The 27,995-nt window shown below is 54.1% G+C and overlaps 1 protein-coding gene across 1 annotated transcript; it reads left to right on the top strand.

Moving 5' to 3' along the window:
* Window positions 1-27,095, top strand: RER1 (retention in endoplasmic reticulum sorting receptor 1). Its single transcript, XM_078885222.1, has 7 exons — window positions 1-416; window positions 2,591-2,674; window positions 3,418-3,522; window positions 6,635-6,734; window positions 8,526-8,604; window positions 12,605-12,740; window positions 24,839-27,095. Exons 2-7 carry the CDS (start codon window positions 2,594-2,596, stop codon window positions 24,926-24,928), a joined length of 591 nt encoding a protein of 196 aa, XP_078741348.1. The 5' UTR covers window positions 1-416; window positions 2,591-2,593; the 3' UTR covers window positions 24,929-27,095.
* Window positions 27,096-27,995: the final 900 nt, after the last annotated feature.

Raw genomic sequence — 27,995 nt, 5'->3', positions numbered from 1 at the left:
TGCTGCTGAAGAAGCTGTTGCTGAAGAAGCTGCTGCTGAAGAAGCTGTAGCTGCTGCTGAAGAAGCTGCTGAAGAAGCTGTTGTAGCTGTAGCTGTAGCTGCTGCTGAAGAAGCTGCTGAAGAAGCTGTTGTAGCTGTAGCTGCTGCTGAAGAAGCTGCTGCTGAAGAAGCTGCTGAAGAAGCTGTTGTAGCTGTAGCTGCTGTAGCTGAAGAAGCTGCTGCTGAAGAAGCTGTTGTAGCTGTAGCTGAAGAAGCTGCTGCTGAAGAAGCTGTTGTAGCTGTAGCTGCTGTAGCTGAAGCTGCTGCTGAAGAAGCTGTTGTAGCTGTAGCTGCTGCGAGCTTCTCTGACGGGGACGAGGAGGAGGAGGAGGTAGCAGCAGCAGCAGCAGGAGGAGGACGAAGGAGACCACGACGAGGTAGGAGGCTGGAGACTCGGTATAGGATGGAGGAGGTAGGAGGAGAGACTCAAGGCTGAGAGGGACACTGAGAGACAGACACAGAGAGAGACACAGAGAGAGAGAGACACACACAGAGAGACACACACAGAGAGACACACACAGAGATAGACACTGAGAGAGACACAGAGAGAGACACTGAGAGAGACACACAGAGAGACACACACAGAGAGACACACACAGAGAGACACACAGAGATAGACACTGAGAGAGACACTGAGATAGACACTGAGAGACACAGAGAGAGACACTGAGAGAGACAGAGAGAGACACAGAGAGAGAGACACAGAGAGAGACACAGAGAGACACACACAGAGAGACACACACAGAGAGACACACACAGAGAGACACACACAGAGAGACACACACAGAGAGACACACACAGAGATAGACACTGAGAGAGACACTGAGAGAGACACTGAGATAGACACTGAGAGACACAGAGAGAGACACTGAGAGAGCGAGACACACACACGTAGAGAGAGACACAGAGAGACACAGAGGGAGACAGAGAGAGACACACACAGAGAGACACACAGAGAGAGAACACAGAGAGAGACACACAGGGACACAGGGAGATACTGAGAGAGACACACAGAGAGACACACACGGAGAGACACACACACACAGAGACACACAGAGAGACACACAGACACTGAGACAGAGACACACGGAGACACACACAGGGAGACACACACTGAGAGAGAGACACACTGAGACAGAGAGAGAGACACGGAGAGACACAGAGAGGGAGACAGAGAGAGAGAGACACACACTGAGAGAGAGAGAGACACTGAGAGAGACACACACAGAGACACACACGGAGACACAGAGGGAGACACAGAGAGACACTGAGAGAGGGAGACACAGAGACACACAGAGAGAGACGCAGAGAGACACACACAGAGACACACACACAGAGACACACACAGAGAGACACACAGAGACACACACGGAGACACACACGGAGACACACACGGAGACACACACTGAGAGAGACACAGAGAGAGACGCACAGAGACACACACAGAGACACACACAGAGACACAGAGAGAGACACACAGAGAGACAGAGAGAGAGAGACACACACACACACAGACACACACAGAGATACACAGAGACACACAGACACACACACAGACACACACAGAGAAACACACACAGAGACACAGAGACACACAGACACACACAGAGAAACACACAGAGAAACACACAGAGACACAGACACACACACACACAGACACAGAGACACACACAGACACACAGAGACATTCACAGAGACACACACAGACACACAGAGACACACACACAGAGAGACACACAGAGAGACACACACAGAGACACACACAGAGACACACACGGAGACACACACGGAGACACACACTGAGAGAGACACAGAGAGAGACGCACAGACACACACACAGAGACACACACAGAGACAGACACACAGAGACACACAGAGACAGACACACACAGAGACACACACAGACACACACAGACACACACAGAGACAGACACACACAGAGACACACACAGAGACAGACAGAGCCGGTGAGTTCAGGCCCCGGTTTCAGAACCCCCGACCCCCCCCTCCTTGCCTTGTGTCGCCGCGGGGATGGGAGAGGGGGAATGGGCAGCGCCGCTAGGCGAGCGCGGGCTCAGCCGGGCCGACGCCCGCGGTAGGCCGCGCCGAACGCGGAAACGCGTGGATGGGACCGCCGTGCGGAAGCGTGGAAGGGGTTCAGGGGTCACCCGGGGGGTCAGAGGTCACTCGGGGTTCAGGGGTGTAGGGATATCTCGGGGTTCAGGGGTCACTCGGGGGTTCAAGTACTCGGGTTCAGGGGTTAATCGGGGGGTCAGGGGTTACTCGGGGTGTCAGGGGTGTAGGGATATCTCGGGGTTCAGGGGGTCACTCGGGGGGTCAGGGGTCACTCGGGGGGTCAGGGGTCACTCGGGGGTTCAAGTACCCTCCGTGTGTTAACCCTTGAACCTTAGACCCTTGAACCCCACTGGAACTCCTTCCGAACCTCCCCGCACGATGACCTTTAACCCCCCCCCTCCCGCAGAGGCCGTGACCCCTCGTGACCCCTCGTGACCCCTCGTGACCCCCTGTGACCCCCCCGTGACCCCTGCAGGCCATGTCGGAGGGAGACAGCAGTGGCGAGGCGCTGAGGGGTGGGCCATCGCACCTCGTGCGCTTCTTCACGCGCCTCGGCCAGGTGAGGCACCACCATCATCACCATCATCATCACCATCATCATCATCACCATCATCATCAACATCATCACCACCATCATCACCACCATCACCACCATCATCATCATCAACATCATCATCATCAACATCATCATCATCATCACCATCATCATCACCATCACCACCATCATCACCACCATCATCATCACCATCATCACCATCATCATCATCAACATCATCACCATCATCATCATCAACATCATCACCATCATCACCATCATCATCATCAACATCATCACCACCATCATCATCACCATCACCACCATCATCACCACCACCACCACCATCAACATCATCAACATCATCAACATCATCATCACCATCACCACCATCACCACCATCATCATCAACATCATCACCATCATCATCAACATCATCACCATCATCATCACCATCATCATTATCAACATCATCATCACCATCATCATCACCACCATCATCATCATCACCATCACCACCATCATCACCACCATCACCACCATCACCATCACCACCATCATCACCACCATCACCACCACCATCAACATCATCAACATCATCAACATCATCATCACCATCACCACCATCACCACCATCAACATCATCATCATCATCATCACCACCATCATCACAGTGCCGGCCTTCATAGGTGCTCGCTAACAGCACTTGCCCCTACAGTCTGTTAAGGCTACACGGGGGATCTTTGTCTTTGTGTCTTTGTGTGCAGCTGTACCAGTCGGTGTTGGATCGCTCCACTCCACACATCCCTGCCCGCTGGGTCACCACGGCAACCCTCGCGCTCCTCTACCTGCTCCGAGTCTACGTCAAGCAGGTGGTCACTCATTCACTCAGTCACTCACTCAGTCACTCACTCAGTCACTCAGTCACTCACTCAGTCACTCACTCAGTCACTCACTCACTCAGTCACTCACTCAGTCACTCACTCAGTCACTCACTCAGTCACTCAGTCAGTCACTCAGTCACTCAGTCAGTCACTCACTCAGTCACTCAGTCACTCAGTCAGTCACTCACTCAGTCACTCACTCAGTCACTCACTCAGTCACTCACTCAGTCACTCACTCAGTCACTCAGTCAGTCACTCACTCAGTCAGTCACTCAGTCACTCACTCACTCAGTCACTCACTCAGTCAGTCATTCACTCAGTCAGTCACTCACTCAGTCACTCACTCACTCAGTCACTCACTCAGTCACTCACTCACTCAGTCACTCAGTCACTCACTCAGTCACTCAGTCAGTCAGTCACTCAGTCACTCACTCAGTCAGTCAGTCACTCAGTCACTCAGTCACTCAGTCACCCAGTCACTCACCCAGTCACTCATTCAGTCACTCAGTCACTCAGTCACTCACTCAGTCACTCACTCAGTCACTCACTCAGTCACTCAGTCAGTTACTCACTCAGTCACTCAGTCAGTCACTCACTCAGTCACTCACTCAGTCACTCAGTCACTCACTCAGTCACTCAGTCACTCACTCAGTCACTCACTCACTCACTCAGTCACTCACTCACTCACTCAGTCACTCACTCACTCAGTCACTCACTCAGTCACTCAGTCAGTCACTCAGTCACTCACTCACTCACTCAGTCACTCAGTCACTCACTCAGTCACTCACTCACTCACTCACTCACTCACTCAGTCAGTCACTCAGTCACTCAGTCACTCAGTCACTCACTCAGTCACTCAGTCACTCACTCAGTCACTCAGTCAGTCACTCAGTCAGTCACTCACTCAGTCACTCATTCAGTCACTCAGTCACTCACTCAGTCACTCACCCAGTCACTCACTCAGTCACTCACTCAGTCACTCAGTCACTCACTCAGCCGTGTCTCTCCGCAGGGCTGGTACATCATCACCTGCGCGCTGAGTTATTGATGTCTGTGTCTCTCCGCAGGGCTGGTACATCATCACCTGCGCGCTGAGTTATTGATGCCTGTGTCTCTCCGCAGGGCTGGTACATCATCACCTGCGCGCTGAGTTATTGATGTCCGTGTCTCTCCGCAGGGCTGGTACATCATCACCTGCGCGCTGAGTTATTGATGCCTGTGTCTCTCCGCAGGGCTGGTACATCATCACCTGCGCGCTGAGTTATTGATGTCCGTGTCTCTCCGCAGGGCTGGTACATCATCACCTGCGCGCTGAGTTATTGATGTCCGTGTCTCTCCGCAGGGCTGGTACATCATCACCTGCGCGCTGAGTTATTGATGTCTGTGTCTCTCCGCAGGGCTGGTACATCATCACCTGCGCGCTGAGTTATTGATGTCCGTGTCTCTCCGCAGGGCTGGTACATAATCACCTGCGCGCTGAGTTATTGATGCCTGTGTCTCTCCGCAGGGCTGGTACATCATCACCTGCGCGCTGATTTATTGATGCCTGTGTCTCTCCGCAGGGCTGGTACATCATCACCTGCGCGCTGAGTTATTGATGTCCGTGTCTCTCCGCAGGGCTGGTACATCATCACCTACGCGCTGAGTTATTGATGTCTGTGTCTCTCCGCAGGGCTGGTACATCATCACCTGCGCGCTGAGTTATTGATGTCTGTGTCTCTCCGCAGGGCTGGTACATCATCACCTACGCGCTGAGTTATTGATGCCTGTGTCTCTCCGCAGGGCTGGTACATCATCACCTGCGCGCTGATTTATTGATGCCTGTGTCTCTCCGCAGGGCTGGTACATCATCACCTGCGCGCTGAGTTATTGATGTCCGTGTCTCTCCGCAGGGCTGGTACATCATCACCTACGCGCTGAGTTATTGATGCCCGTGTCTCTCCGCAGGGCTGGTACATCATCACCTGCGCGCTGAGTTATTGATGTCTGTGTCTCTCCGCAGGGCTGGTACATCATCACCTACGCGCTGAGTTATTGATGCCTGTGTCTCTCCGCAGGGCTGGTACATCATCACCTACGCGCTGAGTTATTGATGTCTGTGTCTCTCCGCAGGGCTGGTACATCATCACCTGCGCGCTGAGTTATTGATGTCTGTGTCTCTCCGCAGGGCTGGTACATCATCACCTGCGCGCTGAGTTATTGATGTCCGTGTCTCTCCGCAGGGCTGGTATCATCACCTGCGCGCTGAGTTATTGATGTCTGTGTCTCTCCGCAGGGCTGGTACATCATCACCTGCGCGCTGAGTTATTGATGTCTGTGTCTCTCCGCAGGGCTGGTACATCATCACCTGCGCGCTGAGTTATTGATGCCTGTGTCTCTCCGCAGGGCTGGTACATCATCACCTGCGCGCTGAGTTATTGATGTCCGTGTCTCTCCGCAGGGCTGGTACATCATCACCTGCGCGCTGAGTTATTGATGACCGTGTCTCTCCGCAGGGCTGGTACATCATCACCTGCGCGCTGAGTTATTGATGACCGTGTCTCTCCGCAGGGCTGGTACATCATCACCTGCGCGCTGAGTTATTGATGTCCGTGTCTCTCCGCAGGGCTGGTACATCATCACCTGCGCGCTGAGTTATTGATGTCCGTGTCTCTCCGCAGGGCTGGTACATCATCACCTGCGCGCTGAGTTATTGATGTCCGTGTCTCTCCGCAGGGCTGGTACATCATCACCTGCGCGCTGAGTTATTGATGCCTGTGTCTCTCCGCAGGGCTGGTACATCATCACCTGCGCGCTGAGTTATTGATGTCCGTGTCTCTCCGCAGGGCTGGTACATCATCACCTGCGCGCTGAGTTATTGATGTCCGTGTCTCTCCGCAGGGCTGGTACATCATCACCTGCGCGCTGAGTTATTGATGTCCGTGTCTCTCCGCAGGGCTGGTACATCATCACCTGCGCGCTGAGTTATTGATGCCTGTGTCTCTCCGCAGGGCTGGTACATCATCACCTGCGCGCTGAGTTATTGATGCCTGTGTCTCTCCGCAGGGCTGGTACATCATCACCTACGCGCTGAGTTATTGATGTCCGTGTCTCTCCGCAGGGCTGGTACATCATCACCTATGCGCTGGGCATCTACCACTTGAACCTCTTCATCGCCTTCCTGTCGCCAAAGGCCGATCCCTCCTTCTCAGAGGACTCTGGTGAGCGCTCACCACGCTGCTCACCACGCGATGCTGACCACGCGATCCCACACAGACACATACACCACCCACGCTCACCCATGCTGTGTCTGTGTGTGTGTGTGAGTGTATGTGTGTGTGTGTGTCTGTGTGTCTCTGTGTGTGTGTGTCTGTGTGTGTGTCTGTGTGTGTGTCTGTGTGTGTGTGTGTGTGTGTCTGTGTGTGTGTGTGTGTGTCTGTGTGTGTGTGTGTGTCTGTGTGTGTGTGTCTCTGTGTGTGTCTGTGTGTCTGTGTGTGTGTGTGTCTGTGTGTGTGTGTGTGTGTGTCTGTGTGTGTGTGTGTCACTGTGTGTGTGTGTCACTGTGTGTGTGTGTGTCACTGTGTGTGTGTCACTGTGTGTGTGTGTGTGTGTGTCACTGTGTGTGTGTGTGTCACTGTGTGTGTGTGTGTCACTGTGTGTGTGTGTGTCACTGTGTGTGTGTGTGTGTCACTGTGTGTGTGTGTGTGTCTGTGTGTGTGTGTGTGTGTCTGTGTGTGTGTCACTGTGTGTGTGCCACTGTCTGTGTGTGTCACTGTGTGTGTCTGTGTGTGTGTGTGTGTCTGTGTGTGTGTGTCTCTGTGTGTGTGTGTGTCACTGTGTGTGTGTGTCACTGTGTGTGTGTCACTGTGTGTGTGTGTCACTGTGTGTGTGTCACTGTGTGTGTCACTGTGTGTGTCACTGTGTGTGTCACTGTGTGTGTGTGTGTCACTGTGTGTGTCACTGTGTGTGTGTGTCACTGTGTGTGTCACTGTGTGTGTGTCACTGTGTGTGTGTGTCACTGTGTGTGTGTGTCACTGTGTGTGTGTCACTGTGTGTGTGTCACTGTGTGTCACTGTGTGTGTGTGTCACTGTGTGTGTGTGTCACTGTGTGTGTGTGTCACTGTGTGTCACTGTGTGTATGTATGTATGTCTGTGTGTCACTGTATGTATGTCACTGTGTGTCACTGTGTGTATGTATGTGTGTGTCACTGTATGTATGTATGTATGTCTGTGTGTCACTGTGTGTGTGTGTCACTGTGTGTGTGTCACTGTGTGTGTGTACACTGTGTGTATGTATGTGTGTGTACACTGTGTGTATGTATGTGTGTGTCACTGTGTGTATGTATGTATGTCTGTGTGTCACTGTGTGTGTGTACACTGTGTGTGTCACTGTGTGTGTCACTGTGTGTGTGTGTCACTGTGTGTCACTGTGTGTGTGTGTGTGTCACTGTGTGTGTATGTGTGTCACTGTGTGTGTGTCACTGTGTGTGTCTGTATGTGTGTGTGTGACACTGTGTGTGTGTCACTGTGTGTGTGTGTCACTGTGTGTGTGTGTCACTGTGTGTATGTATGTATGTATGTTTCACTGTGTGTGTGTCACTGTGTGTGTGTGTGTCACTGTGTGTGTGTGTCACTGTGTGTGTCTATACGAGGGGCCGTCTCTGCCCACGAAACAGAACGAGGAGTGTGTGTGTGTGTGTGTCACTGTGTGTGTGTGTGTCTGTATGTGTCTGTGTGTCACTGTGTGTGTGTGTCACTGTGTGTGTGTGTGTGACACTGTGTGTGTGTCACTGTGTGTGTGTGTCACTGTGTATGTATGTATGTGTCGCTGTGTGTGTGTCACTGTGTGTGTGTGTCACTGTGTGTGTGTGTCACTGTGTGTGTGTGTCACTGTGTGTGTGTGTGTCACTGTGTGTGTGTGTCACTGTGTGTGTGTGTCACTGTGTGTGTGTCACTGTGTGTCACTGTGTGTCACTGTGTGTGTGTCACTGTGTGTCTGTGTGTGTGTCTAGACGAGGGGCCGTCTCTGCCCACGAAACAGAACGAGGAGTTCCGTCCGTTCATCCGCCGGTTGCCAGAGTTCAAGTTCTGGTGAGAGACCCACGTGCTCACAGGCCACAGACAAAGCTCCCCCGTGTAGCCCACACACACACACACACGGGGTGTAGGGGCAAGTGCTGCTAGCACTCTCACTCACTCACTCATACACTCACTCACTCACTCATACACTCACTCATACACTCACTCACTCATACACTCACTCACTCACTCATACACTCACTCACTCACTCATACACTCACTCACTCACTCATACACTCACTCATACACTCACTCACTCATACACTCACTCATACACTCACTCACTCATACACTCACTCATACACTCACTCACTCACTCATACACTCACTCATACACTCACTCACTCACTCATACACTCACTCACTCACTCATACACTCACTCACTCACTCATACACTCACTCACTCACTCATACACTCACTCACTCACTCATACACTCACTCACTCACTCATACACTCACTCACTCACTCATACACTCACTCATACACTCACTCATACACTCATACACTCACTCATACACTCACTCACTCACTCATACACTCACTCACTCATACACTCACTCACTCACTCATACACTCACTCACTCACTCATACACTCACTCACTCACTCATACACTCACTCACTCACTCATACACTCACTCACTCATACACTCACTCATACACTCACTCACTCACTCATACACTCACTCATACACTCACTCACTCACTCATACACTCACTCACTCATACACTCACTCACTCACTCATACACTCACTCACTCACTCATACACTCACTCACTCATACACTCACTCACTCACTCATACACTCACTCACTCACTCATACACTCACTCACTCATACACTCACTCATACACTCACTCACTCACTCACTCACTCATACACTCACTCACTCACTCATACACTCACTCACTCATACACTCACTCACTCACTCATACACTCACTCACTCATACACTCACTCATACACTCACTCACTCACGCATACACTCACACACTCATACACTCATACACTCGTACACTCACTCATACACTCACTCTCACTCACTCATACACTCACTCATACACTCACTCACTCACTCATACACTCACTCACTCATACACTCACTCACTCATACACTCACTCATACATTCACTCACTCATACACTCACTCACTCACTCATACACTCACTCACTCATACACTCACTCACTCATACACTCACTCACTCATACACTCACTCATACACTCACTCACTCATACACTCACTCACTCACTCATACACTCACTCACTCATACACTCACTCACTCATACACTCACTCACTCATACACACACTCACTCATACACTCACTCACACACTCATACACTCACTCATACACTCACTCACTCATACACTCATACACTCACTCATACACTCACTCACTCATACACTCACTCACTCATACACTCATACACTCACTCATACACTCACTCACTCATACACTCACTCACTCACTCATACACTCACTCACTCATACACTCACTCACTCATACACTCACTCACTCACTCACTCAGTCACTCACTCATACACTCACTCACTCATACACTCACTCACTCATACACTCACTCACTCATACACTCACTCACTCACTCACTCATACACTCACTCACTCACTCACTCATACACTCACTCACTCATACACTCACTCACTCATACACTCACTCACTCACTCACTCATACACTCACTCACTCATACACTCACTCACTCATACACTCACTCACTCACTCATACACTCACTCACACACTCACTCACTCATACACTCACTCACTCGTACACTCACTCACTCATACACTCACTCACTCATACACTCACTCACTCATACACTCACTCATACACTCACTCATACACTCACTCATACACTCACTCATACACTCACTCACTCATACACTCACTCACTCATACACTCACTCATACACTCACTCACTCACTCACTCATACACTCACTCATACACTCACTCACTCATACACTCACTCACTCATACACTCACTCATACACTCACACACTCACTCACTCATATACTCACTCACACACTCACTCACTCATACACTCACTCACTCGTACACTCACTCATACACTCACTCACACACTCACTCACTCATACACTAACTCATACATTCACTCACACACTCACTCACACACTCACTCACTCATACACTCACTCACACACTCACTCACTCATACACTCACTCACACACTCACTCACACACTCACTCACTCACACACTCACTCATACACTCACTCACACACTCACTCACTCATACACTCACTCATACACTCACTCACACACTCACTCACTCACTCATACACTCACTCATACATTCACTCACACACTCACTCACTCATACACTCACTCATACACTCACTCACACACTCACTCACTCATACACTCACTCATACACTCACTCACACACTCACTCACTCATACACTCACTCATACACTCACTCACTCACTCATACACTCACTCACACACTCACTCACTCATACACTAACTCATACATTCACTCACACACTCACTCACTCATACACTCACTCACACACTCACTCACTCATACACTCACTCATACACTCACTCATACACTCACTCACACACTCACTCACTCATACACTCACTCATACATTCACTCACACACTCACTCACTCATACACTCACTCACACACGCACTCACTCATACACTCACTCATACATTCACTCACACACTCACTCACTCACACACTCACTCACACACTCACTCATACACTCACTCATACACTCACTCACACACTCACTCACTCATACACTCACTCATACATTCACTCACACACTCACTCACTCATACAGTCACTCACTTACACACACACTCACCCCCCTAATGGAACATCTTCGCCGGTTAGAAACAGTCAGGCTGGCCTGCCTACGATCCATCCTGGGTTTAACCTGCAGGCTGGATTGTGTGAGGAGCTCACAAATCCTCGAAAGATCTGGGCAAAGACCCATCGGTGAGCTCCTCCGGCAGGCAAGGCTGCGTTGGCTGGGTCATGTAGCCCGCATGCCCAGCCACCGCATGCCTAAACAGCTTTTGTTCCGCCGGATCGAGGAGGCTAAACGGGCGCGCCACGGGCTAGAGAAGAGATGGAGTGATGTGGTACAGGGGGACTTGGAGCTGAGTGGACTTGCCGATGACTGGTACCAGCGGTGTCAAGATCGGCCTCAGTGGAGGAGGCTCGTGAAGGACGCTACTGGGCAGTTGGAGGCAGTCGCCCTCCAACAACAACGGAGGGCGGAGGAGCGACGCTCACAACAACGAGCGGAGCGCCGGGTGGCTAAAGCACAGCAAGTTGGCACAGTAGGGGGCACAGGTGGTGCATCAGCCAGTCATCTCGGTCATCTCGGTCAGTCGACCCGTGGCACCTGCTGGGTCTGCCCCGTGACCTCCTGCCAGCGGGCGTTCGACACTTCACGTGGTAGCCTCAGGGTGCACATGGCCTGGCACAAGCGTCGTGGTGACTTCACCGCCACTTAGTGGCGAATGGCGGTTGTTGTGTGTCTGTGTGTGTGTGTGTCTGTGTGTGTGTGTCTGTGTGTGTGTGACTGTGTGTGTGTGTCTGTGTGTGTGTGACTGTGTGTGTGTGACTGTGTGTGTGTGTATGTGTGTGTGTGACTGTGTGTGTGTGACTGTGTGTGTGTGACTGTGTGTGTGTGACTGTGTGTGTGTGTCTGTGTGCGTGTGACTGTGTGTCTGTGTGTGTGTGACTGTGTGTGTGTGACTGTGTGTGTGTGTCTGTGTGTGTGTGTCTGTCTGTGTGTGTGTGTGTCTGTGTGTGTGTGTGTCTGTGTGTGTCTGTGTGTGTGTGACTGTGTGTGTGTGTGTGACTGTGTGTGTGTGTGACTGTGTGTGTGTGTGACTGTGTGTGTGTGTGACTGTGTGTGTGTGTGTCTGTGTGTGTGTGTGTCTGTGTGTGTGTGACTGTGTGTGTGTGTGTGTCTGTGTGTGTGTGTCTGTGTGTAGGTACTCTGCCACCAAGGCGGTGCTGGTGGCCATGCTGTGCACGTGTTTCGATGCCTTCAACGTGCCGGTCTTCTGGCCCATCCTGGTCATGTACTTCCTGCTGCTGTTCTGCATCACCATGAAGAGGCAGATCAAGGTACACTCACTCACCACACTCACTCACCACACTCACCACACTCACCACACTCACCCACCACACTCACCACACTCACCACACTCACCATCCTGGTCATGTACTTCCTGCTGCTGTTCTGCATCACCATGAAGAGGCAGATCAAGGTACACTCACTCACCACACTCACCACACTCACTCACCACACTCACCATCCTGGTCATGTACTTCCTGCTGCTGTTCTGCATCACCATGAAGAGGCAGATCAAGGTACACTCACTCACCACACTCACCACACTCACCACACTCACCACACTCACTCACCACACTCACCACACTCACCACACTCACCACACTCACCATCCTGGTCATGTACTTCCTGCTGCTGTTCTGCATCACCATGAAGAGGCAGATCAAGGTACACTCACTCACCACACTCACTCACCACACTCACCACACTCACCACACTCACTCACCACACTCACCACACTCACCACACTCACTCACCACACTCACCATCCTGGTCATGTACTTCCTGCTGCTGTTCTGCATCACCATGAAGAGGCAGATCAAGGTACACTCACTCACCACACTCACTCACCACACTCACCACACTCACCACACTCACTCACTCACCACACTCACCACACTCACCACACTCACTCACCACACTCACCACACTCACCACACTCACCACACTCACCACACTCACCACACTCACCATCATGGTCATGTACTTCCTGCTGCTGTTCTGCATCACCATGAAGAGGCAGATCAAGGTACACTCACTCACCACACTCACCACACTCACCACACTCACCACACTCACCACACTCACCACACTCACTCACCACACTCACTCACCACACTCACTCACCACACTCACCACACTCACCACACTCACTCACTCACCACACTCACCACACTCACCACACTCACTCACCACACTCACCACACTCACCACACTCACCACACTCACCACACTCACCACACTCACCACACTCACCACACTCACTCACTACACTCACTCACCACACTCACTCACCACACTCACCACACTCACCACACTCACTCACTCACCACACTCACCACACTCACCACACTCACTCACCACACTCACCACACTCACCACACTCACTCACTCACCACACTCACCACACTCACCACACTCACTCACCACACTCACCACACTCACCACACTCACCACACTCACCACACTCACCACACTCACCACACTCACCACACTCACCACACTCACTCACTACACTCACTCACCACACTCACTCACCACACTCACCACACTCACCACACTCACTCACTCACCACACTCACCACACTCACCACACTCACTCACCACACTCACCACACTCACCACACTCACCACACTCACCACACTCACCACACTCACCACACTCACCACACTCACCACACTCACCATCATGGTCATGTACTTCCTGCTGCTGTTCTGCATCACCATGAAGAGGCAGATCAAGGTACACTCACTCACCACACTCACCACACTCACCACACTCACCACACTCACCCACCACACTCACCACACTCACCACACTCACTCACCACACTCACCACACTCACCACACTCACTCACCACACTCACTCACTCACCACACTCACACACCACACTCACCACACTCACCACACTCACTCACCACACTCACCACACTCACTCACTCACCACACTCACCACACTCACCACACTCACTCACCACACTCACCACACTCACCACACTCACTCACCACACTCACTACCACACTCACTCACTCACCACACTCACCACACTCACTCACCACACTCACTCACCACACTCACCACACTCACCACACTCACTCACTCACCACACTCACTCACCACACTCACTCACCACACCACACTCACCACACTCACTCACCACACTCACTCACCACACTCACCACACTCACCACACTCACTCACTCACCACACTCACCACACTCACTCACTCACTCACCACACTCACCACACTCACCACACTCACTCACTCACCACACTCACCACACTCACACACCACACTCACCACACTCACCACACTCACTCACTCACCACACTCACCACACTCACTCACTCACCACACTCACCACACTCACCACACTCACTCACTCACCACACTCACCACACTCACCACACTCACCACACTCACCACACTCACTCACCACACTCACCACACTCACCCACCACACTCACCACACTCACCACACTCACCACACTCACTCACCACACTCACCACACTCACCACACTCACCACACTCACCACACTCACTCACCACACTCACCACACTCACCACACTCACCACACTCACCACACTCACCACACTCACCACACTCACCACACTCACCACACTCACCACACCCACCACACTCACCACACTCACCACACTCACCACACTCACTCACCACACTCACCACACTCACCACACTCACCACACTCACCACACTCACTCACCACACTCACCACACTCACCACACTCACCACACTCACTCACCACACTCACCATCCTGGTCATGTACTTCCTGCTGCTGTTCTGCATCACCATGAAGAGGCAGATCAAGGTACACTCACTCACCACACTCACCACACTCACCACACTCACCACACTCACTCACCACACTCACCACACTCACTCACTCACCACACTCACCACACTCACCACACTCACCACACTCACTCACTCACCACACTCACCACACTCACTCACCACACTCACCACACTCACTCACTCACCACACTCACCACACTCACCACACTCACTCACTCACCACACTCACCACACTCACCACACTCACTCACTCACCACACTCACCACACTCACCACACTCACTCACCACACTCACCACACTCACCACACTCACTCACCACACTCACTCACTCACCACACTCACCACACTCACCACACTCACTCACACTCACTCACCACACTCACCACACTCACTCACCACACTCACCACACTCACTCACACTCACTCACCACACTCACTCACTCACCACACTCACCACACTCACCACACTCACCACACTCACTCACCACACTCACCACACTCACCACACTCACTCACTCACCACACTCACCACACTCACCACACTCACCACACTCACCACACTCACCACACTCACCACACTCACCACACTCACCACACTCACTCACTCACCACACTCACCACACTCACCACACTCACTCACTCCACACTCACCACACTCACCACACTCACTCACTCACCACACTCACCACACTCACCACACTCACTCACCACACTCACCACACTCACCACACTCACTCACCACACTCACCACACTCACTCACCACACTCACTCACTCACCACACTCACTCACTCACCACACTCACTCACCACACTCACCACACTCACTCACCACACTCACTCACCACACTCACCACACTCACCACACTCACTCACCACACTCACTCACTCACCACACTCACCACACTCACCACACTCACTCACACTCACTCACCACACTCACCACACTCACTCACCACACTCACCACACTCACTCACACTCACTCACCACACTCACTCACTCACCACACTCACCACACTCACCACACTCACCACACTCACCACACTCACTCACCACACTCACCACACTCACCACACTCACTCACCACACTCACCACACTCACCACACTCACCACACTCACTCACCACACTCACTCACCACACTCACTCACACTCACTCACCACACTCACCACACTCACCACACTCACTCACCACACTCACCACACTCACTCACTCACCACACTCACCACACTCACCACACTCACTCACCACACTCACCACACTCACCACACTCACTCACTCACCACACTCACCACACTCACTCACCACACTCACCACACTCACCACACTCACCACACTCACTCACCACACTCACCACACTCACCACACTCACTCACCACACTCACCACACTCACTCACCACACTCACCACACTCACCACAATCACTCACTCACCACACTCACTCACCACACTCACCACACTCACCACACTCACTCACCACACTCACTCACCACACTCACCTCACTCACCACACTCACCACACTCACCACACTCACTCACCACACTCACTCACCACACTCACCACACTCACCACACTCACTCACTCACCACACTCACCACACTCACCACACTCACTCACTCACCACACTCACCACACTCACCACACTCACTCACTCACCACACTCACCACACTCACTCACCACACTCACCACACTCACCACACTCACCACACTCACTCACCACACTCACCACACTCACCACACTCACTCACCACACTCACCACACTCACTCACCACACTCACCACACTCACCACAATCACTCACTCACCACACTCACTCACCACACTCACCACACTCACCACACTCACTCACCACACTCACTCACCACACTCACCACACTCACCACACTCACTCACTCACCACACTCACTCACCACACTCACCACACTCACTCACTCACCACACTCACCACACTCACCACACTCACTCACTCACCACACTCACTCACCACACTCACCACACTCACCACACTCACCACACTCACTCACCACACTCACCACACTCACCACACTCACTCACTCACCACACTCACCACACTCACCACACTCACTCACTCACCACACTCACCACACTCACTCACCACACTCACCACACTCACCACACTCACCACACTCACTCACCACACTCACCACACTCACCACACTCACTCACCACACTCACCACACTCACTCACCACACTCACCACACTCACCACAATCACTCACTCACCACACTCACTCACCACACTCACCACACTCACCACACTCACTCACCACACTCACTCACCACACTCACCACACTCACCACACTCACTCACTCACCACACTCACCACACTCACCACACTCACTCACCACACTCACCACACTCACTCACTCACCACACTCACCACACTCACCACACTCACCACACTCACCACACACACTCACCACACTCACCACACTCACCACACACACTCACCACACTCACTCACTCACCACACTCACCACACTCACCACACTCACTCACCACACTCACCACACTCACCACACTCACTCACCACACTCACTCACTCACCACACTCACCACACTCACCACACTCACTCACCACACTCACACTCACTCACTCACCACACTCACCACACTCACTCACACTCACTCACTCACCACACTCACCACTCACCACACTCACTCACTCACCACACTCACCACACTCACCACACTCACTCACCACACTCACCACACTCACCACACTCACTCACCACACACACTCACTCACCACACTCACCACACTCACCACACTCACTCACACTCACTCACCACACTCACCACACTCACTCACCACACTCACCACACTCACCACACTCACTCACCACACTCACTCACTCACCACACTCACCACACTCACCACACTCACCACACTCACCACACTCACCACACTCACCACACTCACCACACTCACCACACCACACTCACCACACTCACCACACTCACCACACTCACACACTCACCACACTCACCACACTCACCACACTCACCACACTCACCACACTCACCACACACACACTCACCACACTCACCACACTCACCACACTCACTCACTCACCACACTCACCACACTCACCACCACACTCACCACACTCACCACACTCACCACACTCACTCACCACACTCACTCACCACACTCACCACTCACTCACCACACTCACCACACTCACTCACCACACTCACTCACCACACTCACTCACTCACTCACACTCACCACACTCACCACACTCACTCACCACCACACTCACACACTCACCACACCACTCACCACACTCACCACACTCACTCACTCACCACACTCACTCACCACACTCACCACACTCACCACACTCACTCACTCACCACACCACACTCACCACACTCACTCACCACACTCACACTCACACTCACCACACTCACCACACTCACCACACTCACCACTCACCACACTCACCACACTCACTCACCACACTCACCACACTCACCACACTCACTCACTCACCACACTCACCACACTCACCACACTCACTCACCACACTCACCACACTCACCACACTCACTCACCACACTCACCACACTCACTCACCACACTCACTCACTCACCACACTCACTCACTCACCACACTCACTCACCACACTCACCACACTCACTCACCACACTCACTCACCACACTCACCACACTCACCACACTCACTCACCACACTCACTCACTCACCACACTCACCACACTCACCACACTCACTCACCACACTCACCACACTCACTCACCACACTCACCACACTCACTCACACTCACTCACCACACTCACTCACTCACCACACTCACCACACTCACCACACTCACCACACTCACTCACCACACTCACCACACTCACCACACTCACTCACTCACCACACTCACCACACTCACCACACTCACCACACTCACTCACCACACTCACCACACTCACCACACTCACCACACTCACTCACTCACCACACTCACCACACTCACCACACTCACTCACTCACCACACTCACCACACTCACCACACTCACTCACTCACCACACTCACCACACTCACCACACTCACTCACCACACTCACCACACTCACCACACTCACTCACCACACTCACTCACTCACCACACTCACCACACTCACCACACTCACCACACTCACCACACTCACTCACTCACCACACTCACCACACTCACCACACTCACTCACTCACCACACTCACCACACTCACCACACTCACTCACTCACCACACTCACCACACTCACCACACTCACTCACCACACTCACCACACTCACCACACTCACTCACCACACTCACTCACTCACCACACTCACCACACTCACCACACTCACTCACCACACTCACCACACTCACTCACCACACTCACTCACCACACTCACCACACTCACCACACTCACTCACACTCACTCACCACACTCACTCACGACACTCACCACACTCACCACACTCACCACACTCACTCACCCACCACACTCACTGCACTCACTCACCACACTCACCACACTCACTCACCCACCACACTCACCGCACTCACTCACCACACTCACCACACTCACTCACACTCACTCACTCACCACACTCACTCACCACACTCACTCACCACACTCACTCACTCACTCACCACACTCACTCACTCACCACACTCACTCACCACACTCACTCACGACACTCACCACACTCACCACACTCACTCACTCACTCACCACACTCACTCACTCACTCACCACACTCACTCACCACACTCACTCACGACACTCACCACACTCACCACACTCACTCACTCACTCACCACACTCACTCACCACACTCACCACACTCACCACACTCACTCACTCACCACACTCACCACACTCACCACACTCACTCACCACACTCACCACACTCACTCACCACACTCACCGCACTCACTCACCACACTCACTCACCACACTCACTCACCGCACTCACCGCACTCACCGCACTCACCGCACTCACCGCACTCACTCACCACACTCACTCACCACACTCACCGCACTCACCACACTCACCGCACTCACCGCACTCACCACACTCACTACACTCACCACACTCACCACACTCTCTACACCCACCACACTCACCACACTCACCACACTCACTCACACTCACTCACCACACTCACTCACGACACTCACCACACTCACCACACTCACCACACTCACCACACTCACTCACCCACCACACTCACCGCACTCACTCACCACACTCACCACACTCACCGCACTCACTCACCACACTCACCACACTCACTCACTCACCACACTCACTCACTCACCACACTCACTCACCACACTCACTCACCACACTCACTCACTCACTCACCACACTCACTCACTCACCACACTCACTCACCACACTCACTCACTCACCACACTCACTCACTCACTCACCACACTCACTCACCACACTCACTCACGACACTCACCACACTCACCACACTCACCACACTCACTCACTCACTCACCACACTCACTCACCACACTCACCACACTCACTCACTCACCACACTCACCACACTCACCACACTCACTCACTCACCACACTCACCACACTCACCACACTCACTCACCACACTCACCACACTCACTCACCACACTCACTCACCACACTCACCGCACTCACTCACCACACTCACTCACCACACTCACTCACCGCACTCACCGCACTCACCGCACTCACTCACCACACTCACTCACCACACTCACCGCACTCACCACACTCACCGCACTCACCGCACTCACCACACTCACTACACTCACCACACTCACCACACTCTCTACACTCACCACACTCACCACACTCACCGCACTCACCGCACTCACCGCACTCACTCACTACACTCACTCACCACACTCACCGCACTCACCGCACTCACCGCACTCACCGCACTCACTCACTACACTCACTCACCACACTCACCGCACTCACCACACTCACCGCACTCACCGCACTCACCACACTCACTACACTCACCACACTCACCACACTCTCTACACTCACCACACTCACTACACTCACCACACTCACCGCACTCACCGCACTCACCGCACTCACTCACCACACTCACTCACCGCACTCACCGCACTCACCGCACTCACCACACTCACTACACTCACCACACTCACCACACTCTCTTCACTCACCACACTCACCACACTCACCGCACTCACCGCACTCACCGCACTCACCACACTCACTACACTCACCACACTCACCACACTCTCTACACTCACCGCACTCACCGCACTCACCGCACTCACCGCACTCACCGCACTCACTCCACTCACCGCACTCACCGCACTCACCACACTCACCACACTCACTCACCACACTCACCGCACTCACCGCACTCACCGCACTCACTCACCACACTCACCACACTCACTCACGACACTCACCACACTCACCACACTCACTCACTCACTCACCACACTCACTCACTCACCACACTCACTCACCACACTCACCACACTCACTCACCGCACTCACCGCACTCACCACACTCACCACACTCACTCACCACACTCACCGCACTCACCGCACTCACTCACCACACTCACTCACCACACTCACTCACCACACTCACTCACGACACTCACCACACTCACCACACTCACTCACTCACCACACTCACTCACTCACCACACTCACTCACTCACTCACCACACTCACTCACCACACTCACCACACTCACCACACTCACCACACTCACTCACTCACCACACTCACCACACTCACCACACTCACTCACCACACTCACCACACTCACTCACACTCACTCACTCACCACACTCACTCACCACACACACTCACCACACTCACCGCACTCACCACACTCACCACACTCACACACCACACTCACTCACACACACACTCACTCACCACACTCACCACACTCACTCACCACACTCACTCACCACACTCACTCACCACACTCACCACACTCACTCACCACACACACTCACCGCACTCACCACACTCACCGCACTCACCACACTCACTCACCACACTCACTCACCACACTCACTCACCACACTCACCACACTCACCACACTCACTCACTCACTCACTCACCACACTCACTCACCACACTCACCACACTCACTCACCACACTCACCGCACTCACCACACTCACCACACTCACCACACTCACTCACTCACCACACTCACTCACCACACTCACTCACCACACTCACTCACCACACTCACTCACCACACTCACCACACTCACTCACTCACTCACCACACTCACTCACCACACTCACTCACCACACTCACCGCACTCACCACACTCACCACACTCACCACACTCACTACACTCACCACACCACACTCACCACACTCACTCACCACACTCACTCACCACACTCACCACACTCACCACACTCACCGCACTCACCACACTCACTACACTCACCACACCACACTCACCACACTCACTCACCACACTCACTCACCACACTCACCACACTCACCGCACTCACCACACTCACCACACTCACTACACTCACCACACCACACTCACCACACTCACTCACCACACTCACTCACCACACTCACCACACTCACCACACTCACCGCACTCACCACACTCACCACACTCACTACACTCACCACACCACACTCACCACACTCACTCACCACACTCACTCACCACACTCACCACACTCACCACACTCACCGCACTCACCACACTCACCACACTCACTACACTCACCACACTCACTCACTCACCACACTCACTCACCACACTCACCACACTCACTCACCACACTCACTCACCACACTCACCACACTCACCACACTCACTCACCACACTCACTCACCACACTCACCGCACTCACCACACTCACCACACTCACCACACTCACTACACTCACCACACCACACTCACCACACTCACTCACCACACTCACTCACCACACTCACCACACTCACCACACTCACCGCACTCACCACACTCACCACACTCACTACACTCACCACACCACACTCACCACACTCACTCACCACACTCACTCACCACACTCACCACACTCACCACACTCACCGCACTCACCACACTCACCACACTCACTACACTCACCACACTCACCACACTCACTCACCACACTCACCACACTCACTCACTCACCACACTCACTACACTCACCACACCACACCATCTGTGTGTGTGTGTGGGGAGTGGTGGGTGTAGTGGTTAGCGCTGCGCTACGAACCCGGCCACCCGCCATAGTGACGATTATCTGAACCCGTCCTGGGCCTCCCCTAGGTCGACTCAGCCTCAAATGAGTTTACCTGGTGTGTAGCGGTGATGGTGGTGGTGCTGATGGTGATGCTGATGGTGGTGATGGTGTTGATGGTGATGGTGGTGCTGATGGTGCTGATGGTGTTGATGGTGGTGATGGTGTTGATGGTGGTGGTGGTGGTGATGGTGGTGATGGTGTTGATGGTGGTGGTGGTGATGCTGATGGTGGTGATGGTGTTGATGGTGATGGTGGTGCTGATGGTGCTGATGGTGGTGATGGTGGTGATGGTGTTGATGGTGGTGGTGGTGGTGATGGTGGTGATGGTGTTGATGGTGGTGGTGGTGATGCTGATGGTGATGGTGGTGATGTTATGATGGTGGTGTTGATGGTGCTGATGGTGTTGGTGGTGTTGGTGGTGGTGATGGTGGTGATGGTGTTGATGGTGGTGGTGGTGCTGATGGTGGTGGTGGTGTTGATGGTGGTGGTGATGGTGTTGATGGTGGTGGTGGTGCTGATGGTGGTGATGGTGTTGATGGTGGTGGTGGTGCTGATGGTGGTGTTAATGTTGATGGTGGTGTTGGTGGTCGTGTTGATGGTGGTGATGTTATGATGGTGGTGTTGATGGTGCTGATGGTGTTGGTGGTGTTGGTGGTGGTGATGGTGATGATGGTGGTGATGGTGTTGATGGTGGTATTGATGGTCCTAGTGATGGTGGTGTTGGTGGTGGTGGTGCTAGTGATGGTGGTGTTGATGGTGTTGATGGTATTGATGGTGGTGCTAATGGTGATGGTGGTATTGATGTTGATGGTGGTGTTGATGGTGATGCTAGTGATGGTGTTGTTGATGGTGATGGTGGTGCTGATGCTGATGCTGTTGCTGCTGCTGCTACTGATGATGCTGCTGATGATGATGCTGCTGATGATGATGCTGCTGATGATGATGCTGCTGCTGCTGATGATGCTGCTGATGATGATGCTGATGATGATGATGCTGCTGATGATGATGCTGCTGCTGATGCTGCTGATGATGCTGCTGATGATGATGCTGCTGATGATGCTGCTGATGATGATGCTGCTGCTGATGCTGCTGCTGATGATGATGATGCTGCTGCTGCTGATGCTGCTGCTGATGCTGATGATGCTGCTGATGATGATGATGCTGCTGCTGGCTAACTCAGCACTTGCCCCTGCACTCTGATGAGGCTACGTGTGGGCTGGTTCTGTGTCTGTGTGCAGCACATGATCAAGTACCGGTACCTCCCGTTCACACACGGAAAGACGCGCTACCGGGGGAAGGACGACACGGGGCGCGTCGTCGCCAGCTAGAGACACGCGGAGACACGGGGAGACACGGGGAGACACGGGGAGACACGGGGAGACACGGGGAGACACGGGGAGACACACAGACACACACACAGGGCAAGACGCGCTACCGGGGGAAGGACGACACGGGGCGCGTCGTGGCCAGCTAGAGACACGCGGAGACACGGGGAGACACGGGGAGACACACAGACACACACACAGGGCAAGACGCGCTACCGGGGGAAGGACGACACGGGGCGCGTCGTCGCCAGCTAGAGACACGCGGAGACACGGGGAGACACGGGGAGACACACAGACACACACACAGGGCAAGACGCGCTACCGGGGGAAGGACGACACGGGGCGCGTCGTGGCCAGCTAGAGACACGCGGAGACACGGGGAGACACGGGGAGACACGGGGAGACACGGGGAGACACGGGGAGACACGGGGAGACACGGGGAGACACGGGGAGACACGGGGAGACACACAGACACACACACAGGGCAAGACGCGCTACCGGGGGAAGGACGACACGGGGCGCGTCGTGGCCAGCTAGAGACACGCGGAGACACGGGGAGACACGGGGAGACACGGGGAGACAGAGACACGGGGAGACACGGGGAGACACGGGGAGACACGGGGAGACACGGGGAGACACGGGGAGACACGGGGAGACACGGGGAGACACACAGACACACACACAGGGCAAGACGCGCTACCGGGGGAAGGACGACACGGGGCGCGTCGTGGCCAGCTAGAGACACGCGGAGACACGGGGAGACACGGGGAGACACGGAGACACGGGGAGACACGGGGAGACACGGGGAGACACGGGGAGACACGGGGAGACACACAGACACACACACAGGGCAAGACGCGCTACCGGGGGAAGGACGACACGGGGCGCGTCGTGGCCAGCTAGAGACACGCGGAGACACGGGGAGACACGGGGAGACACGGAGACACGGGGAGACACGGGGAGACACGGGGAGACACGGGGAGACACGGGGAGACACGGGGAGACACGGGGAGACACGGAGACACGGGGAGACATGGGGAGACACGGGGAGACACGGGGAGTTAGTGGGAGACACGGGGAGTTGGTGGTAGATAGGGGGAGACACGGGGAGACACGGGGAGACGCAGAGAGACAGTGGGAGACACGGGGAGACAGTGAGAGATACGGGGAGAGAGTGGGAGAGACGGGGAGACACCGTGGGAGAGACACACACGGGGTGAGACACACGGGGAGACACAGAGAGAGACACAGAGAGACACACAGAGAGACACACACGGGGTGAGACACACAGAGAGAGACACAGAGAGACACACAGAGAGAGACACACAGAGAAACACACACGGGGTGACATACGGGGACATGCACGGGGTGACACACGGGGTGAGAGACACACGGGGGGAGAGACACGGGGAGAGACACGGGGTGACACACAGGGTGAGAGACACACGGGGAGAGACACGGGGTGACACACAGGGTGAGAGACACACGGGGAGACACAGAGAGACACACGGGGTGGGAGACACACTGGGTGAGAGACACACGAGGGGTGAGAGACACACGGGGGGTGAGAGAGACACACACGGGGGGAGACACAGAGAGACACACGAGGGGTGAGAGAGACACGGGGTGACACACATGGGGTGAGAGACACACGAGGGGTGAGACACACGGGGAGACACAGAGAGACACACGGGGGGAGACACGGGGTGAGAGACACACGGGGTGGGTGACACACGAGGGGTGAGAGACACGGGGGGTGAGACACACGGGGTGACACACACGGGGTGACACACACGGGGTGACACACACGGGGTGACACACACGGTGTGACACACGAGGGGTGAGAGACACACGGGGGGAGACACGGGGTGACACACACGGTGTGACACACGAGGGGTGAGAGACACACGGGGAGAGACACACGGGGGGTGAGATACACGGGGTGAGACACACGGGGTGACACACATGGGGTGACACACACGGGGTGACACACACGGGGTGACACACACGGGGTGACACACACGGGGTGACACGAGGGGTGCGAGACACGGGAACCGCTGTCCTAATGGGCGTGTGGCTCTATTTTAGCACGGGGCAGATGTCGTGGATTCAGTTTTTGCTAAAAGTTGTCTTTGAGGCCCTGGCGATCGAATAAAGGGGCCTCACCAGGTGAAGTGGGTCGTTGTCTCGGTGGGTGAGAGGGTGGGTGAGTGGGTGGGTGAGTGGGTGGGTTAGTGGGTGGGTGAGTGAGTGGGTGAGTGGGTGGGTGAGTGAGTGAGTAAGTGGGTGGGTGGGTGAATGAGTGAGTGGGTGGGTGGGTGGGTGAATGAATGAATGAGTGAGTGGGTGGGTGGGTGAGTGGGTGGGTGGGTGGGTGAGTGAGTGAGTGGGTGGGTGAGTGTGTGGGTGGGTGGGTGAGTGAGTGGGTGAGTGAGTGGGTGAGTGGGTGAGTGAGTGAGTGGGTGGGTGGGTGGGTGAGTGGGTGGGTGGGTGAGTGGGTGGGTGGGTGGGTGGGTGAGTGAGTGAGTGGGTGGGTGGGTGGGTGAATGAGTGAGTGGGTGGGTGGGTGAATGAATGAGTGAGTGGGTGGGTGGGTGAATGAGTGAGTGGGTGGGTGGGTGAGTGGGTGGGTGAGTGGGTGGGTGGGTGAGTGAGTGAGTGGGTGGGTGAGTGTGTGGGTGGGTGGGTGAGTGGGTGAGTGAGTGGGTGGGTGGGTGAGTGGGTGAGTGAGTGAGTGGGTGAGTGAGTGGGTGAGTGGGTGAGTGAGTGGGTGAGTGAGTGAGTGGGTGAGTGGGTGGGTGAGTGGGTGGGTGAGTGGGTGAGTGGGTGGGTGAGTGAGTGGGTGGGTGGGTGGGTGGGTGAGTGAGTGAGTGAGTGGGTGAGTGAGTGGGTGGGTGGGTGTGTGGGTGTGTGAGCGGGTGTGAGGGTGGGTGTGTGAGTAGGTGGGTGAGTGGGTGGGTCATTGTCTCAGTGGGTGAGTGAGTGGCTGAGTGTGTGAGCGGGTGTGTGGGTGGGTGAGTGAGTGAGTGAGCGGGTGTGTGAGCGGGTGTGTTAGTGAGTGTGTGGGTGA

This window comes from Lampetra fluviatilis, unplaced genomic scaffold (genome assembly GCF_964198595.1).
Source record: "Lampetra fluviatilis unplaced genomic scaffold, kcLamFluv1.1 SCAFFOLD_494, whole genome shotgun sequence".
NCBI lineage: Eukaryota > Metazoa > Chordata > Hyperoartia > Petromyzontiformes > Petromyzontidae > Lampetra > Lampetra fluviatilis.
This window is presented reverse-complemented; position numbering and strand designations above follow the sequence as displayed.

What these genes read in the sequence shown, in the direction of transcription:
- RER1 (XM_078885222.1), top strand. Translation starts at nt 2,594, where the DNA reads ATGTCGGAGGGAGACAGCAGTGGCGAGGCGCTGAGGGGTGGGCCATCG. An exon ending in TCCGAGTCTACGTCAAGCAG is followed by an intron (nt 3,523 to 6,634) that starts GTGGTCACTCAT and finishes GTCTCTCCGCAG; the next exon opens with GGCTGGTACATCATCACCTA. An exon ending in CTCCTTCTCAGAGGACTCTG is followed by an intron (nt 6,735 to 8,525) that starts GTGAGCGCTCAC and finishes GTGTGTGTCTAG; the next exon opens with ACGAGGGGCCGTCTCTGCCC.